General features: G+C 37.5%; 1 protein-coding gene across 2 annotated transcripts in view; it reads left to right on the top strand.

Annotated features, from left to right (window-relative positions):
• Positions 1 to 20,587, top strand: part of LOC107042055 — a 366,486-nt gene that overhangs the window by 312,036 nt on the left and 33,863 nt on the right. For both annotated transcript variants that reach the window (XM_015262927.1, XM_015262926.1), the window contains exons 4-7: positions 3,058 to 3,327; positions 9,944 to 10,104; positions 13,990 to 14,230; positions 16,384 to 16,499. In XM_015262927.1, the coding sequence (XP_015118413.1) occupies positions 3,058 to 3,327; positions 9,944 to 10,104; positions 13,990 to 14,230; positions 16,384 to 16,499 (788 nt within the window). The remainder of the gene's footprint in view (positions 1 to 3,057; positions 3,328 to 9,943; positions 10,105 to 13,989; positions 14,231 to 16,383; positions 16,500 to 20,587) is intronic.

Here is a 20,587-nt window from a genome sequence, read left to right as displayed (position 1 = left end):
CTTGATTTTTTCGCCCGTTGACTGGACTAAACCCGACGTCACCGTTGCTCTCAGCTCCTGGTGATGCTCATGGCTCTTCTCGGTGACAACAAGCGCTAATGGCGATTAATATGAATGGCTGTACCATCACAGTTGTTGGTTACTAGTAAAAACTCGAGCAGACGCCGAGAGCGTTAATTGTTTTCACTGTTTGGAGTCTGCTCCATCCGGCGACCACACAATGGCTCGAGTCCCGGAATCTATAATTAAAAAAAATTCAATCCTTCCCTTCCCTCCTCCTCTTATTGATAATAATTTTCAAGGACGATAAAGAAAATAAAATACCATTTTTCACTTGGGTTATTTAAAAAATCCCCCTCTCCTTCTTCCTCTTCCGCGAACATTCAGTTTGGAAAAGGGGGCAATATTTTTTTAATCGACAAAGTAAAAATTCATGTGCCTCGTGTCAATTTGACTCGTGTCAATTGAAAATTTCACTTTTATACCATCATTTTCTACTTTTCCGACTTTCAATTTTTACTATGATCACCAGTAATTTTTCGGACTCCATTATACTTTAATTTTATCAGCGGTATTTTTTCATCCAGCATCGTAGTTTTTTATTTGAGAACAAATAAAAAACTACGTCGTAGTTTTTTATTTGTTCTCAAATTTACTATGTTAAATAGTAAATTTTCGAGTGTGGCGGATATGATCCTGCATGAGATTTCTCATATTAAGAATTACTATTTTCCTACAGTAAAAAATATTTTTATATTTTTTTCGTGAACAGCAGGTTGTATTCAGAAAATCATAAGTGTCCTACTTGTTGATGCATCTGCCCTTTCGTCCACAAGTTTACAACACACAGTACGCCTCCACTCAAAATTGCATGGCCGCACAAATGTCAGTAATTAATTCAGTGATACCTTCGGGTGATGCATTATGACTGATTATCATAATTATTCGTGACCGGAGGGTGCAAATCACGTTCGAAAACAAATCAGTTCAGTGGGTTGAGCTCACTGAGGTAGGGCTATTATTCTCCACTTATTCGATCTATCGATCGATGGTTGCCATTCCCCAGCACGTACGCATTTACTCGGCATGCAGGTATGTCTAAGTGTCATAGAACGGGCATACATACACAGTGAGCTCGAATAATAGTGGGAATGTGTCCGCTAACGAACATCCACGGGGATTATCGATGGAATCGTGTGTATACTTAAAGAGGAGAATCCCACGTGTATTTAATTTCCGTATTCCGTATAAGATTCATGATACCTCCATGAGCGCCAGTAATGAATATCGAGAATATCAGGAATCATCCGAGAATCAATAAACTAATATTCTGGTACACAACGCTGCAACCCATGCAGAATTTGCCGATATATACAATACGGCCAAACATCGGTCCACTATCCGGTCGCCGAATATCGGGGTCCGATGAAAGGCCAAAAATCGGCCCAATATCTGCTCGCCGAACATCGGGTCCCCGATAAAAGGCCAAACATCAGCCCAATATCTGCTTGGCGAACATCGGGGCTCTGATTAAAGGCCAAACATCGGGCCAATATCTGCTTGCCGAACATCGGGGCTCTGATCAAAGGCCAAACATTGGTCCAATATCCAGGCACCAAACGTCGGGGCCCCGATGAAAGACCGCTCCACGGCCGATGATCGGAACCGACTTAATATTTGTAGGCTATTTTTCGAATAAATGAATGGATAGCATGCATTCATCCTCTTTCCTAATATACAGAATATAGATATCGATACCCCGGATGAAAGCCTAAATATTTTAAGAATAATAAGAATTAATTGTAAATTAATTAATTAACTCTTCTCATCAGAGTTACACTTTCATTAACTAATTATTGATAATTAAATTCGCGGATTCAAACAAACACACCATGTGGCATTTATATCCCCGAAAAAAATCTGTCTTCATAAGAAATTTCAGATGGCTCAGTGGACAGTGCGCTTGACCCCTCACCTATTAAATAACGATGTGCTTTTTTTTCCACAATAAAACAATTTTCGTTTTTTTAGCACAAAGTACGATAACGAATGCTTCGGTAGGAGCAGTAAAAACAACAAAATATACTGTTTTCGAAAGAATAATTTATAAAATAACCCGTGTAGAAAAATTTCTGTCTTTAGGTCTTCTAGAAATCTTGGGAAGAATCTTCGAAAGATTATGTAGATCTGCTTGGTGACCCAAAAAGATTCTTCAGAAGACAAAATCTTCCAAAGACAATTTTAATTTTCGATCCTTACTCCTTTGATCCTTACTTTTTTGACGCTCAAATTACTAAGCCCTGAATTTTGGACTTTGAAAATTTTGACCCTTAAAATTTTGTCTTCTGAAGAATCTTTTTGGGCCACCAAGCAGATCTTCTACATAATTTTTCAAAGATTCTTCCCAAGATTTCTAGAAGACCTTCTAAAGACAGAAGTTTTTCTACACGGGAATCTTATAAAATAATATTGTTTAAACTCGAGAGCCCCAATGAGGGCCATAGTTTATATTAAATTGATACTGTTCATAAAAGTTTTTTGATACTTATTTTTAAGATATGTATATATTGTAAATATGGACGTGTTTTTGAATTAAAACCTGGTTAAACAAAAAAACAGCGCGCTTGACTACAGATCAGAAGGACTCGCGATCGAATCCCACCGGGGGCAATTTTTTATTTTTTTAAATTCCATTTTTTCCTTTTTTGGTTTGCTGGAATGGATAAGAAGGGTTATAAAGCGATTATAAACTATTGGAACTAATATGTATGAACGATTTTTAAATTTTGTTTAACCGATGGTTGGCTGATAATCGACGCCAATCTTGGCCGTACATCGGTGTCTATGATGGCCCGAGGTAACGTTCCAACCTTCGGCCGAACATCGGCCGAAGATCGCAACCGATTATCGGGGAACTCGGCGCCGAGTTTGGCCCGATGTTCGGCCACTTTGTATTGCCCTGCATGGGAATCGCTAAATTAATGAGCGCGAGATGTGCATGCATGGGTTGCTCGATTAGTTCATTCAATCGATAAATTGGTGCCTTTCATATTATAGCTGGTGAGGGGATGGTGTTGAAGCTGGATTTCCGGGATCGCTTTGATCTGGAGGCGGCTAAAGACAAGGAGGATTGCAAATATGACTTTCTCGAGGTAAGAGATGGCCTGTATGGTTATGCGACTCAAGTTGGACTGTTCTGTGGCAAGTCATTCCCACCGGAGATCACGTCTAAGGGGAGGTATCTGTGGTTACATTTCCATAGTGATGATACCATTCAATACAGCGGATTTAAAGCCATCTGGACCACTATACCACGACCAACTGCTCGTAAGTTTCATGATTTTTATGGCGTGTAAACATCTCAACATATGTTTTGGTTGAGCAAGGCTTGAGTAGACCTCACTTTTACGACTTTTCTTTTGAAAATGTTCCAACAATACAGGTAGATTGCCGAAAGTTAGGAGTACGGACACTCATGTCTATAAGCTAGGTCAATTTTGAAATGTGCAAACATTGCAGGGGGCGGTTCCTAAACAAGCGGAAGAGTGGTAAACTTGATTGAGTAGTCCTATTCAGACCTGCTGGGCTTATTTACTATATTGACATGAATTTACCTATGCAAAGATGAGCAACAGGCAGCGGGTTCACTTTTCCATTACAACAGTAGTATTTCAACTTAATTTTATAAGAATATTCATTAGTAATTCTAATTTCCGATAATGTTGTCATTCAAAGAAGCGTACACAGTCGAATTGTAGAAACGTTTTCTGTCATTATCATCATAATGCTATGCACGAAGAGAATAGTTTCAAAATCGATTTTATTAATATACTTTTCAGTAAATATACACGGACAAAATATAGAACTATTTTTTACCGTGGGAACAGCAATGTTTTCCGTTCTGCTCTTGCCTTTTCCTCATCAGGGTATTGGCATTACTACGAAAAAATATCGTTCGCAACGAGTGCCATGGGGCTTTTCCACTAGCGTGGTTGACCAGTCCTCGCCTTCGGCTCGGACGCCAACTCTACGTGAGTAACAAAACCCCACAGCATTTACTCTGAAATATACTATTAATATTAGAATTCCAAAGCAGAACTATACCCGCCACACTTGAAGATCCACTGTTTAACATACCCATTTTGAGAACAAATGAACAACTTCGTCGTGATGGATGAAAAAATTGGAGTGACAAAATAAACATGAGGAAGTTTGTTGGAAAAATGACTGTTGAACATAGTAAAAATCAAGAGTCTGTACAGCACAAAGTGGTAGCATAAAAGACACATTTAATTTTACACGAGTAATATTTAGAAGGATGACCATGATTTTTAACTTCGTTGATTAGAAAAATTTCCTCCCCCCCCCCTCCGCCGCGCTCAAAGAAGATTATAGTAATGTCTAATCAGGTAGAATTGAAAATTAGGTATAAATTACTATGGTAAATGTCAGAATTTTTCTTATACGTCCTCGACTACAATGTTTATGTACTAATTTTCCTACGATTTACATATTTTTAATTTCAATATATTGCAATGAACGTTGGAATACAACGATGATCTGACACTCACATACACAATGACATTGGCACACAGACACCATGCTATGTATACACACAGTAACACCCGGCACAGCCAGGGACACTGTACGATAGTCAGTTCCAATACACTGTACACAGCAGACGTGCTTCTTTACGTTTATCTAAACCTCTTATTAATTAACCCAGTCTATTCTCACATCCTGATTTATGCTATTGACTTCTCAGTATATTGATCAGTATATTCAACAGGTTATGGGCCTTTACTGAAAATATTGTGAAGTTTTTTTTTTTCTTACAAGTTCAGTAAAATCAGAAGTTGAGGTGTAGTGAATTTTCTTCTCTCGTCAAAAATGGTTGACGAAAAAGTGAATGCTTTCGGCATCACAAAATTGAATGAGGAAAACTACCAGATCTGGAAATTTAAAGTTGAAAAACTGTTAAGGAGAGATCGTCTGTGGGACAATGTAATTTCATCAACTCGACCCAGTGGCACGAGTGAAGAGCAATGGAACATAAACGATGAAAAAGCTAATACTCTCATCAGTTTGCTAGTTGAAGACAACCAAGTCACGCACATCACGACTGCCAGAACAGCAAAAGAGGTATGGGAGGCACTGAAAGATCAACACGAGAAGTCCACACCCATGGCAAAATTCTTCGTGATAAAAGATCTATTTAAAACAAAGCTGAAGGAAGGAGAAGATATGTCAGCACATCTCAACAAACTCCAAAATCTATTTGATAAATTAACATTCCTGGGGAGCAAGGCCGTTGATGAATTTGCAGTCTGGATAGTTATAAATAGTTTACCAGAATCATACGAAGCAGTTATTACTTCCATCGCAACGAAAAGCGAGGAAGAATTAACAATGAAACTGGTCAAGGGGACCTTCAACGCAGAATATAAACGAAGACAAATGCAAGACACAAATGATGAGCCGACAGAGACAGCTCAAAAGGTAAACAAAACACACAAACGTTATCTCATTTGCCTTTTCTGCCAACAAGCAGGTCACATTCAAGCCTATTGTACGAAATATAAGAAATGGCAAAAAAATCAGTCGAAATTAAAAAGGAAAAATAAAGCAGCAGCAGCCGAGGAGGACAGCGATGGCGAAGACAGCACAACAGAGTACTTCACAGCCTACACCGCACGGATTCAACAGGCATCAACAGAGACGAATGAAGAGGACAACAGCAAGGACAACAGCGAAGGAAGACACAGTGCCATGATGAGTAACAGAGATAAATCGATATGGTATTTGGATTCGGCCGCCACGTCTCACATGACGAATGATAGCGATATTTTCGAAGAATGGAACCCAAAATACAGGTCCACGGTTAAAGTCGCAAATCAAAATACGAGCAACGTATACGGCATTGGATCAGGTCACGTATCATGCACGACCAGCCAGGGGAGAGAAACAAAAATAAAACTCAACAATGTGCTATTTGTTCCCGATTTCAACTCAAGCCTCATATCAATAAGCACATTGGATAGAGAAGGATACAAAATCCAAGCAAATGATGGATGCATGAAAATTTGCAAAGCAAATACAGAGCTCGCAGTTGCCGACTTGAAAAATAAAATGTATGAGCTAAGATTATCGCATCGAGGATTCTCCACTACAGCAGGACACGCTGACTCCTGCATCCACACATGACATGAGAGATTTGGCCACAGGAGCATTACAGCAATAAGAAAATTAGCAAATGAGAAACTAGCCACAGGTATCAATATCAAAACCTGTAGCATAACAAAGGTATGTGAGAGCTGTATCGAGGGGAAGTCAGCGAGAAGACCATTTTCAAAGGAGTCTCATAGCATCACTGAACAGACGTTAGACTTGATCCACACGGATTTATGTGGGCCCATGCCAGTCAGAACACCCAGTGGTAACAGATACATCATCACCATGATTGATGATTACAGCAGGTACACACATGTTTTTCTATTAAAAAAGAAGTCTGAAACATGTGAAATTATCAAAAATTTTGTGGAATATTGCTGTACACAATTTGGGCGCAAGCCAAAGTCTTTCAGATCAGATTGTGGAGGGGAGTACATAAGTGGAGAATTGAAAAATTATCTACACGCAAATGGGATAAAAATCCAGCTCACAACCCCCTATACTCCGGAGCAAAACGGTGTCGCGGAGAGACGTAACCGCTACCTAGTAGAAGCCATCAAAACAATGCTCATCGATGCTCGCCTACCCAACAAATATTGGGGAGAAGTAGCCTTAACGGCAACTTATTTACAAAATCTACTACCAACAAGATCAAGGTCAACTACACCGTACGAGCTCTGGCTTCTAACGAAGCCAAATGTCACTCACTTGAGGACATTTGGGTGCAAAGCCTACACCCATATACCACGACAACGCAGAAACAAACTGGATAAAAAGGCAATAGAATGCATTCTAATAGGCTATTCAAGTGAATCGAAAGCCTATAGATTATTGCACAAACAAACTGGCAGGGTTTATGTGAGTAGAAACGTTCATTTCTTGGAATTGGACCGTGCTGAAAAAGAAAAACAACCGGTTTTCTATCTCGAACAAAATGCCCCAGCAACTTCAACCCAACAAGTAACTCCCAAGATAAAAGAAACTACATTTATCCCTCTCGAGTCAATTTGGAACAATACCTCAACAACAAACAATGTCCAAATTAATAATCCAGGGGAAGACATACAACAGCAGCCACCAGAAATATTATCAGACCAAGACGATGAATCTTCTGACGACACACCCCTAGCAGAAAGGCTAGTGAAAACCCCAGCACCAACAAATTCAACAACAAGCTCAACCAGCAGCACTGATGACCTGAAGGACGGCGATGGATATGACGAGAGTGATACTGAAGACACCCTGGACGATTCGGAACCGAAAACTATGCGTCAAGCACTTGCAGGGCCGCATGCGGAACAGTGGAAACGAGCAATGCAAGAGGAGATGGACTCGCTCAAAGCAAATCACACGTGGGACCTGGAACCGGTGCCAAAAGGTAAGAAAACCATTGGAAACAAATGGGTTTTCAAAATTAAACGACATGCAGATGGAAAGGTGGATAAATTCAAGGCCAGACTGGTGGCTCAGGGTTTCACACAAAAATACGGAGTAGATTACGACGAAGTTTTCGCACCCGTCGTGAAACCGACTACAATTAGAACACTATTGTAGGAACTCCATTGCAGGAAAAATGAATTACGAAGCAAAGCATTTTGACGTAAAAACTGCTTTCCTCAATGGAAAATTGGATAAAAACATCTACATGAGACAACCATCAGGTTTCATCACCGAAGGGCGCGAGGACTGGGCTTGTAAATTAAATAGAACTATTTACGGCCTCAAGCAAGCTGCAAAGGCATGGTATGACAGGCTAAATGAAGTATTGACGAACTACAACTTTGAGGTCAGCGAATACGATCCTTGTCTCTACAAATACAAACATGGGAAAGATGTCATGTACCTAGTAGTACATGTAGATGATATCATCGTAGTTAGTTCATCAAATAAACTAATCCAGGCATTAAAAGAAAAATTTCACAAATTTTTCAGCATCACAGACTTGGGGAATCTGAAACACTACCTCGGAATACAAGTGAGACAGAACAAGAATGGTGAATTTTCAATCAAACAGATGAGCTACATAGAAAAAATATTGATCAGAGCAAGACTCAGTGATGCGAAAGGGAGCAACCAGCCGATGGACCCCGGCTACGAAAAACTACGTGCTAACTCACCACCTGAAAATGACGAGCATTACCAAAAACTAATTGGATCACTCCTCTATGCCTCAGTGAATACAAGACCGGACATCACTGCACCTGTCGCAATACTTGCTCAACACATTAAAGACACGAAGCAAGTTGATTCAGTGGAACTTCGAAGAGTATGCAGATATTTAAAATAAACAAAAGATTACGAATTAAAACTGAGTAATAGAAACATCGAGGAACAAAATCTGATTGCTTATGCTGACGCAAATTGGGCAGAAGACCGTGAATCCCGAAAATCCAACAGTGGATATATTTTCAAACTATTTGGCGGAACAATCAGCTGGTGTAGCTGAAAACAAAGTATTGTCACCCTATCATCCACAGAGGCTGAATTAGTCGCCTTGACAGAGGCCTCAAAGGAGTGTGTTTGGATCAGGAATTTACTAGAATTTTTCAACCAACAACAGACACAACCGACAGTAATTTATGAGGACAATCAGTCCTGCATAAACAGTCTTCGTGCAGGCTCACCGACGAACCGACTAAAACATGTGGATGCGCGATATCACCGCACCAAAGAGTTGGAAAAGGAAGGAAAAATTAAAATCACCTACTGCTCAACTGACGTAAACCAGGCCGACATGCTGACCAAGCCTCTGGGACCACAGAAGCTGAAAACAATGACAAAAAACATTGGACTAGGAGAGGCAGAAGTGGAAATCATCTCAAAATAAATGAACATTCATCACCAACTATACCAACCATCGTTGAGGGGAAGTGTTGGAATACAACGATGATCTGACACTCACATACACAATGACACTGACACACAGACACCATGCTATGTATACACACAGTAATACCCGGCACAGCCAGGGACACTGTACGATAGTCAGTTCCAATACACTGTACACAGCAGATGTGCTTCTTTATGTTTATCTAAACCTCTTATTAATTAACCCAGTCTATTCTCACATCCTGATTTATGCTATTGACTTCTCAGTATATTGATCAGTATATTCAACAATGAATGTCTAATGTCTCCAATTACATTCTTTTGTTCATGCATTTTTTATTTTTCCTCCGAACTTCTCCTCTCAAGTTAGCGTCACTCAGTTGTTTCGATTCGTTAATTCTAAAAAACTAATATTTATTGAAACCAGCGTACTGTTCAATATTTTTTCCGTGTATGAGAGTCAAACAATAGGGAAGTAATTTCGAGCTTCTTAATATGGTATCTCATGTCTCCTCAAGCCGTTTCAGAAGACGTTAAGATGCTTACACATAAATCCAAACTATTAACAATTCACTGTGTTTTTTTAATCCTCATAATTGCTAATTACTCATCCAAACTTTTTTCAACTCCAAATGACCCTAATTAGCATTTACTTCATATTCAATTATCGAAATCAACAGATCAATTACGGAGCTTAATGAAATGATGAGAGGCACCAATAATGGGTGAATCCACGTCCCCTGCAGAAGCATTTGTGTCACTGAAATTAATTCATCCAGTCAGCATCAGGGGAAAATTCCCATTAATATGTCCCAATGATAATTCTTTTTTTTCAACTCACCCACAATCTCTGGATGGCTTCCAATTTCCATGTATAATAAAAACAGACATGGGAGTGCACTTTCGGTGAATTCAGAGAAGTTGTAATAGGTTTGATTCACAGCTGGGGTACCACCGGAGGCTGAGCCCTGCATTAAGTACGTGACCCACAAGTATGAAGCGATGATCAACACTACTGAGATTGAAGAGGAGAGGGCTGTGGCGCAGAAAAACGCGCTACCACTTGACTGTCTCTGGATCGTTGAGGCTAAACCTCAATGGACGGTACGTTTTACAATTTCTCATTGTGTGATTCACAGAAGGAAGAAAACAACCAGGCAACTGTAGATATTCTATTCAGGTCCGGTGGCCGCACATTCAGTTAAATATCCAATAAAGGGGGTTGTCTACTTCTCCAGTGAAAAAGAATGATCGTATTCGGACAATTTCAAACATTCAAAATTAAATAACAAAGTGTTTGCAGTCTGTCGAAAAGTGATACTGGGGCACCCTCCAATTACCCATGTCCCTAGTTCTGCCACTCGTATTTGAGAGCAAGCTAACTTATCAGAATCTTTGGTACTATATAGTTATGATAGAGGGAGGATATATAGTTAAAAATCCACGGTGTTCCAGCCCGTGGTGTGCGGAGTGACGTATTTGAATTGATGTCTTTTTAACTAGCTGACATTTCAACTGCTGAATGTTAAATATACAGCAGACAGATTATATTTTTAGAAAATCCTTCCCGAAATTTCTTGAAACGTCTACCATCAAACAAAATAGTCGTGTGTTTACAAATTCACACAAACAACTACATTATCCGGCGGAATAACTTGAGAGGTGATAATCCACACGAAATCAAATAAAATCACCAACATCCAAAATGTGCTAAAACCCGCCGAACTTAAAAATTTCCTTTGGTTTATTTTTTCCGTGGTCTTTTTTTCCGGGAGTCATTATTATGCAGATAAAAAATTAAATCTTTGCATGATATTAACTAATGATATGTTAGTTGAGTGGTTAAATCAAGTTCGATTATGTTATCTATTAAAAAGCAAAAAATAATTAATAGAAATGAAAATTGAAGATTTTTTGCTAATTCTTGTAAATTTAATAATTTTTTTAAACCAGTTAATAAGTTCTAGTTGAAAATTTCAGTTGTTCAAATGTCATAGTTGAAACATCGTTTGAAATGTCGCCTTGTTGAAGAGACAGCCACCAAACATTCTGGTCTTAGAGTGACTCAAATTTCAGAGTGAAATTAGCACCGAGCCAGTCGTTAAACCTGAAAGTGCCATTGATAATTTTATTGACACCGTGAAAAATGAAAAAATGTCCATTTTAGACTGCTCAGTCTAAGCTGCACTGAGTCAGTTGTGTCATTCACTCCATACCGGTGTAATGAGTTGGAGTTATTTGAATATCCCGCGCCAATCGATCCTGAAAATATTGGAATAAATTAGAAAATTAACGAAACGCGTCGCTTGTGATTCAATGAGTCACTTCACAACTCACATGAGAAACCTTGCTCTCTTGCTTCTCAACCTATCACATGACCGATCAGGCTATTATTTCTACCAGTTTTGTCATTTGAAGTATTGAGCACTTGTATTAATTACAATTTTGTCTTCATTGAGATCGATAAACAGTATAATTATCTATTCTTTGACTTGGAAATAGAAGTATTTTATTCAAATTTCTTAATTTCATGTGAAAGAAAATCATCGCTATTGCTAACTAAAATAAAATAAATATTGCAAGCTAACGGATCCATATTTTTCATCATAGTTTTGATTTTTAATTAAATAATAATTTCATCTAAATTACGTTTCTCTCAGTGTTACTCGTTCTAAAAATATCCATTTTACAATATTCAGTGTCAACTGCACTGAGTCAGTGTTATCATTCACTCCATGCAGTGTTACTCGTTACACCTCCTCGGTGTTAGCGGTAACACTGGTAGTCCACACCGAGACCGACAAAATCAACACCGAATTTTTTTACTGCGTATGTATATCATCTTTCGATTCATTTCACATTTTATAAATGATCTAATGTCATTTTGATGGCTATTACTCGTAATATCACTGCCGTGCATTATTTTTTCATCTGGCATTAACTGGCACCTAATGATTGCAGTAACTGCAATACGGCCTTCCCAAGTAGCAGAAATTGGCATATGGCGGAGATTGTCTATTTATCAAATATTATGAAATTATGAAATTAGCAAAATATGAAAAAAAATCACTCTCTGCTTGGTGTGTTGATTTGACGGATTACGCGGAGAGAATATAAAATTGAAAATTACAATGTGAACATAGTAATCAAGGAGCATACCGAAACAATTTTAAAATTTGATTTATCTTGAGCGAATTTTTACTTGTGATAAATTAAATTTTACTTTTATTCTACCACTTTCTACTATACTGACTTGCAATTTTTATTATGTTCAACAGTAAATTTTGAGTGTGGCGAAGATGGTCCTTGATTACTATGTTCACATAGTCAAAAATAATATTTTTTTTTCCGTGGACAATAAAAAATTATTCGACCCTTACTAAAGACACGGAAGTTTCTAGTAGCATTAAGTGGATCATTGACCGTAAACCGTCAGTTATGGGAACATGTAAATTTGAACATCGATGGATTATTTTACCACGGAAAATGTTTAAAATTCATACAAGCAGGAGAAAATTAACCCTAGGATTAAATGTGTGCTAAATTAAATAAGGCTACAGAATGAACAAAAAAATATTTTCCAGGGTGAATATCCGGAAATTATTAATCCTAGGATATAACTCACTCCGAGCATAAATTTTCCCCTAGGATTTATTGCTTGACAGGGCTTAGTGCAACCGTGTCATTGATGTACATTAATACTGTTTTGTCATTCCGGCCAGAAGGCAGCGGCTTCACGGACGCTACGCACCACGGCTGTTATGACAAAGAATATTGTTCGTCACACGATCGAAAAAAACTTTTCTAGCACATATGATTGCAGCCCTTGTCTTCGGCCTAGACTGCAAACTCATCTGTGCCAGAAAAGCTTTTTTTTGGCCTAATGACGAAATGTACTATTTCGTCATCAATACATTGATGGCAAGCTTCCGAATAATTCTGTTTTGGTTGCCTGTATTGTAATCATCATAGTTGTTGACATACTCATTTATTTATTTATTCATTTATTTATATATATATTTATTTATTTATATGTATTTTCTCCAGCCCGAATTCCCTTGAAAACATCCCTCGTATTAAAAATGTTTTGAATTTTATTTCAGTCCATTGGTGCATTCGTTATTTTTTTATTGAATTTTGAATTTAACGGGTTTCGGTGATTTTGGGAACTTTAACATTTTTCTTTCAGACTAGACGGCCTAGAAGAGTTCTGGTAACCCTAGATTGGTCACTATATGAGGGAAACCCCGCCGCGCGTCGCTTTTCTTTAATTACAATTGACTGGCTAACCGGAAAAATAAAAAAAAATGTGACTTTGTTAATTGAAGTGTCTAAAGAATTATAGTAGTTTTTAAAACAACATATTTCCCGAAATTTCTAAAGAAAACAAATTATTTCGAACAGATGAATTATTTTTCACATGTTAAATGAAATTGCCCATCACGCGACGTTGCCGGAAACTCGCTAAACGCACCCGGGCAGTGTAGAGTGAATTCGGCAACGCTAGAGCTTAAATAACACTGCGGGGAATCCCCGTGGAGGTGACCAGAGTCGCAGGATCGCGTTTAGTGACCAGACTAGGGTTTACGGATTCGGAATCAGCGGAATTCAATTTTTTTAATACGGGTAACTACATACCTAGGACAGCCAGGGTCGAAATTTTGTCGGACTATGTAATGAATAAAATGGTTAGCTCTATTTCTTAATTACACTAATGAGTTTTCTTTATGAGATTTGATTGGGATCGATATGAATATTTTGTTCCATAATTCGCGTGAAGCATTGAATCTCACGTGTGAATAAATCAATTTACTGTAAATAAATCTTCCATTCCAAATGAATTAATGTATTCATTGGCTGCAAATACTATAAATCATTCAGTGATTCTCATAATGTTTGTGTTTGTAAGGAGAAGCAATTTCTCACACGCCACTATATAGTATTGATAAATATAACAGACAGTTTTGTATTGATTTTGGTTTTCTCCAGATGCAATTGAACTTTGATTCCTTCAAACTTGACAAGCCCAACGACTGCGATGCAAATTTCATGTCTGTATTTGATGGACGCACAGAAATGACCGCATTACTGAAGAATTTTTGTGGGAGTATCGCTGAAGCTGTTTCAACCAAAACCAGTACCATGTTCATTCGATTCTACATGGAGCCAAAAGCCATTAACAGTACCTTCAAAGCCCTTATGACTGCTGTGCGAGCCAAAGAGGACAAACGTGAGTTTGATTAGTTTTTCATATGACTAATTAGCTTGAAATAATGAATCATTGATTATTCATTCAACTACCCTGCTTCAATTAGCTCTTTGTTGAATTTGACGCTCAACAACTAGAATCAAAAAGCGTGATAATGAAGGCTTTATAGATTGATAGTATCACGTGATGGATTTCTAAATGAATAAGAGGAAAATATAATTGCATGTATTATGAATCATGACGAAAATCAAAGCCATGTGGCGTATTAAAAGTGGAAAATTGAACTTTTCTGATGGCACAAAAGTGCACTCTGCATAACAGACTCTTCAAACAATACACAAAAAACTCTAAGGGTAATCTAACCCGTCTTGGGATTGATTCAACCCCAATTAGAGGGAATTTATTGAAATAAATTGGGTGTATTTTAATCTATGCGGGGTTAAGTATCGGGGTTTAGTATACACCCAATACATTAAACATATCAATCCATCCATTCACAACAATAATGTTGTTGAAGTGAGTTGAAAAATTACGAGTTTTATTTGATTTAAATGCCTAATTTCCCTGCTTGTACTTCCCCCGAAACAAAAGTGTATGTCTCAATATCTGACTTGATCCCACTAGCTGACCATTTTTGAACATTTAACGTACTTTCTGAGTGCTGCAATTTATTATTTGGTACCACATGTTGGTAGTCTGTTTAGAGGATTAATTTGACACCAGCTAAGTGAATTTAATTCGAGGCCATCGAAAGTTATGATGTTCTATTTGTATATTCAGCTTGGGTGTTGAGCTACTGGCATTCTCCGAGCTCTTTTCCAAATTTTTTTATCTCCATGTGGGGATTAATTCATTTTAATAAAGGTTAATTTACACTTAAAAAAGGATAATACTTTTGTAAAAAAAAACTACGCCAAGGAAAAGTTGTGTTGTGTTTGTAAAATACAAAGAAATAAAAAAATGCCAAATCAGTAATGTCAAATAAATAGTCATAAGGCCCATAAGGGTTATAAGTCGAATGAGGATTGGAGAAAAATTCAATATCAAATGAAAAATCGGTAGAAGCAGGTTCAACATCCTTGGCGCGGATTAGAACATAGAGGATTGGGTAGATACTCGACTCGTTTTTTCACAAAAAAATTTGTTTCAATTTCTTTAAGAACATTTTGCAGATTTTTTCAAAACAGCCACCTGGTTATTCTTCTAACCTTTTATTTCTGTTTTCTGAACTGGAATGAACATTATTTGTTGTTTTTCTCCGCTCATGAAACAGAAAGTTCTTCTGAATTTCAGTCCCATAACTTTCGAGAATTCATTTATGCACGGAACCCAATTAAACAATAACTGTGGAATTCATCATTCATGCACCAAATTAAATTTGTAAATTCCCAGCCTCCCTCCTCGATGTGCATGAATGTATTGCACTGCTACCAACTCCGTAATAAAAAAATTATAGGAGATAATGAGAAATGCGAGAATGCACTAATGAACCCGTTACTGTGCTAGTAATTTTTTAAAATATTGATTCGAACAAAAAATAGTCACATCAATGAGAAGCTTGTGGCCAATTTATATAATGTAACTAAGAGTATTTTTCATGTACCTTGTCACGTTTGTATTTTATTTAATGGATGTGATTCGGAGGTAGTGGAGGGGGTTGCTTCGTGTATAAATACACGGCAGCGTTCGGCCAGTTTTGTACAGTCAGATTCAAAACTTTTCCGTGGCCGATACGCTACCGCGTTTCATTTTACCCATAATTGGAATCAATTTAACCTTTAGCCCTTGGGATTAAAGTAACCTTAAATTTTTTTTGCGTGAATTTGAGCAGTATCAGTCGTCCGAAAATCCCATTACACAATATCAACTGAATCTCCTTTATGTACCGAAATAGACTCGAATCGTGTTCGAAATTACCGCGAAACGAGGCATGAATCGGTAATGCATCAGACTCATTTGCGAAGACCAATGATGAACTGATGAAGGATTATCGAGAGCAGCAACTGATGCATGTGGCATTATTGCCTTTCTATCATTCCTTCGATACTCAACATCGTATTGCTGTACTATCCAATAACATAACATTGGTCAACAGACTAATGACTAATCTAGAAACTATCGCTGGCTATTTCATGATGCGGCGTTGGAATAAAGACCTGTAATTTACTGTGCAGCTTGCATGGACGATGAGTATGATTGCGATGATGCAACGTGTATCGCCTGGGACTTACGATGCAATAAAAGACAAAATTGTCGTCTTGGCTGGGATGAAGATGACTCCATTTGTGGGGTGAGTTTTACTTGATTGAATTGTTATGTTTCAACATGTGGTAGTAATTTTGGATTCTTGTTACATACATAGAAATGTTTTCATGGAATCCCGACATAATCCCCTCGGGATTCTAGCCTATCCTAAGGATAACCTAATCCAGTATATTATTTACTGTATTCAAATATAATTTTCATCAACCGCAGATCGATATATTGATTTAATAGAATTGTCGTATATACGCACCGGGTAGAAAAATTTCTGTCTTTGGAAGATCTTCCGAAACTCTTCGGAAGCCCGGTGGCTTGGTGCAGTGGGTAAGTTCGGTGCCTCACATGCGAATGGTTTCGAGCTCAAAACCCGGCCGGGTAGAATGGTGAGATCTAATCATTTAGTGTCTTGATCATCATCGCAGCATACCTTAACCGGGTCAAAGCGATATAAAATAACGATAAAAAAAAACTCTTCGGAAGAAATCATCAAAAGATCATCTCAAAAAACTTTTTGGTGACCTCAAAAGATTCTTCGGAATAGAAAATCTTCTAGAGGCATTGTGAAAGATCTTCAGAAGACAACTTTTTTTTCTACCAAATCTTCCAGAAAAAATGTTGGAAGATCTTCGGAAAACAACTGTTTTTTCTAGGAAATTTTTCAGAATATAAGTTGACAGATCTTCGGAAGACGCCTTTTCAATGTCTTCAAAAGATTGTCCAGTAATTTTTTTCTGTGTTAAAAATTAACAAGATGCAGATTAAGTCAAGAATTATTTAACGTACTAAAATTTTTATTTCACTCATGAATATTCACTCCCAAATGTCACCGACTTTTCAATTAAAAACTAAAGAACTTATTTACATGAAGTTTTGCTATTCATATTAACGTTTATATAAAAATTAAATGGAAATTTACAATTTCTATTGACTTTTTCATCAAATTGTGAATTTTCAATAACGAAATATATATTTGTCGCACTTCATTGCATTTGCTGAAATTTTTTTTATTATTTTTGTTGCCTCTATTCTGATCTTTATTCATTGATTCGTTTGTTTATATTGGTTCATTTTTGTGTCCTGTAAATGACTTTGTTTATGAGTGCATAGTCTATAATTGATTTAAACACTAACCTGAGAACATACTCAGTAATATTGACTCAAATCTCCTACCGTTCCTTTACTAGACCATTCAAAAATTTATTGAAAATTGACAACAATGCTGATTACCCGTAGTTTTCGAAAAATATTTTCCATCTCGATTATTACATTCCATTCACTCTCATAATGAAAAAGCGAAAAAAATTAAAAAACAAACGGGTCTTCTATTTCCATCATCTGGGTGGGCATGAAACTACCACCGCTGCTAAAAATCAATGAAGCTATTTATTGCAGCCCGTGTAATACCATTGTCTGCTCGATGCTATTATTTTCAAACAAATCGCTCGCACCTATTGTATATTTTCCCTGATCCCAGTGACTTTCTGTACTATCAATCACATTATTTTCATCGCGTTTCCCTGAAAATAAATTTGTGGGTGTTTCCGACTTTTGTACTACACAATGCTATGTATGCTTTTGGCAAAGATCCAGAATAGGATACCCAGTGCATTGGCGAGGATGGGATATTAATCCGGGGAGTTCTTGTTTCATACCGATGACTCTCCTTCTGTCTAATTTCTTTTTTGTCCCTTTTCCAGTTTCTTCGCGAAGTTATGCGATTGTCATATTTGTAGCGTAGTATTGCAAGTCAATGACTTCGAATTTTTTCGCGGCTTTTCTCGGTTGTCGGATGGTGTATGCCGTCTATACGGGAGAATGTTCAATTTTAACGTCAAAGAGACACCCATCTTCTTTCACCGTGGAAATAGGAATGTGCGCTCATGGCGTCAGCAAGATCCACCCAAAATAGTGTCATTGATGCGTACAAACTCAAGTGCCATCGGATCGCAAGCAATTTGTGCCTCGGTCAGTCAGTAATCCTTCTCACCCCCGATTCGTTCATTCAAATGAAAAGACATCGAACTCGTGACGCCCACATAAATTCGGGAGAATGGTCAATTACCAATACTGCATATTTTATCCAACCACGAGGAAAACAAATATCCTCGAATAGAGTATATAATATTCTAGAATCAGGAACATGTGTATTCCTGAATCCGGTATATTATATTCTCGATTCCGTAATCCAGGATAATTCATCCTTAATTCTGGAATAATAGTCCGGAATCTGAAATATTTTATTCTCGATTCCAGAATAATATTCCGGAATACGGAATATTTTATTCTCAATTGCAAAATAATATTCCAGAGGCTTCCTGGCATTGAAATGTTGTACACTGCGTCTATAAAAGATGACATGCGCTGACGACGCGCCGTCCGGATTGAAGTGTGGAAACCACATTAAGAAGCTTATTTTTATGCTTTCTTTGTGATTTTTTTTTGAAGGGGAAGAAATGACTGGATTCAATTCAAACTGCGAGGTCATTTGATTCATATTTCAAACTACATTTCAGAGTTTTTTCAAGTATTTTTCATCGAAAATTGCAAAGTTATAAGCTGCTGCTCATAGAGGTCCGTTGTCATAGTTCACTTTCCACGTGCAATGTTCAGGTCACAAATTTCAACCAAAAGCAATGAACAGAATTTTTTACATCATTTATACATGTTTTTTCATCGATTGAACAAATTTTCAGCAAAATAGTATATTGTGCATCAAGGGCGGAAAGTCATGTTTTCCCGCCCGAGGTGCAGATGCTATTTGTTAACACGCCTGCAAAGGAAAGTTTGTATTTTGCTGTCTGATGAGCGGGAGGAAAGTACTAACTTTCCATGCAGGTGTGTGAAAAAATATTAAAAATTGAAAAATTGAAAGGCGTTTGACAAAAAATGTAAAATTATCACTTTTTTTGTTCTTTTTTTTTAGAGAAAAAAGATACTATTATATTTTTCCAAAATTAGGTTCAATTAATAGATAAGTTCATAACAAATAATCATAACTTTGGCTTTTCAAAGTCGGTCACTAATTCGCCGAGTTATATCCCGCGTATAAAAATTTTTATCTTTCAAATATCTTCCAGAGATTCTTGGAAGAATCATCGGAAGTTTATGTGAAAGATGTTCTTGGTGACCCAAAAAGATTTTTCAGAAGATAAAATCTTTCAGAGAAAACTTCGAAAGATCTGTAGAAGATAAATTTTGAATATCTTTGGGAGCCGATTTTTTTAGATTTTCGGAAGTCATTTTTTAAGAAGATCTTTGGAAGACATTTTTTTTGCAGATCTTCGGGAGACAATTTTTTTTTCAGAAAACAATTTTTTTTCTCAGAAGACAATTTTCTTAACGCGTTGATCATCCGTTTGTTGTCCGTAACTGAAGCTCCATGAACCAGCTGCAATCTCCAATTCGTTCATGACCATTAGTAGGTCAGAATTTCCCACGTTGAATAAGACAGCAGCTAAAAATGATGCTACTTCTATCGCTTTCAAGCCACAACGCAAATGTTTTGAAGTCAAACGCCAAACGCCTGTCGAATTGAAATTCTCGTTTACATTCTGTGTGTGACCACCTAAACACCTTGTCAGTAAATCTTCTTTCAACAAATCTTCAAATATAGGAAGTAATTCCTTCTGCACGTCGCGGTGTAATAGACTTCCTGCCCCAGCGGTAAACTGGAGCACGTTTCGTTTCATACCCATAGTATATGAAGGACTTCGAATTTCGCTTCGAAACTTCTTGAGCATATTTTTGAATAGATATGTTAACGATTTATGTAATAAAAAAAAAATCGATTCTTTGAACTGCCTAATGTGGTTTCCTTCCTTAAGTGAGATCGGGCACTAATCAGGAAGAGCACTCAGGGAAGTATTTTCATACGTTATTTCTCTGTGGATACGCCATTTCGGCTGGCAATTGGGGGTGTTGCGAATTATTAGTGGGTTTTACGGGGCAATTGGTCGTATTTTGGGACATTCTTTCGGGATTTTTGAATTATTATTGCCACCAGCAACCTCCTGAACAGTTTGAAATTGCTGGGAGATCATTGAGCTCCTCACTCTGATGAACACTGTTCCGCATCACTACACGAGGTGGAAGTTTCGGAGGCCCCAAACCTACACT

This window comes from Diachasma alloeum, unplaced genomic scaffold (genome assembly GCF_001412515.2).
Source record: "Diachasma alloeum isolate Michigan unplaced genomic scaffold, Dall2.0 Dall_scaffold_00406, whole genome shotgun sequence".
NCBI lineage: Eukaryota > Metazoa > Arthropoda > Insecta > Hymenoptera > Braconidae > Diachasma > Diachasma alloeum.
The sequence above is the reverse complement of the archived record's forward strand: the minus strand, read 5'-3'. Positions and strand labels throughout refer to the sequence as shown.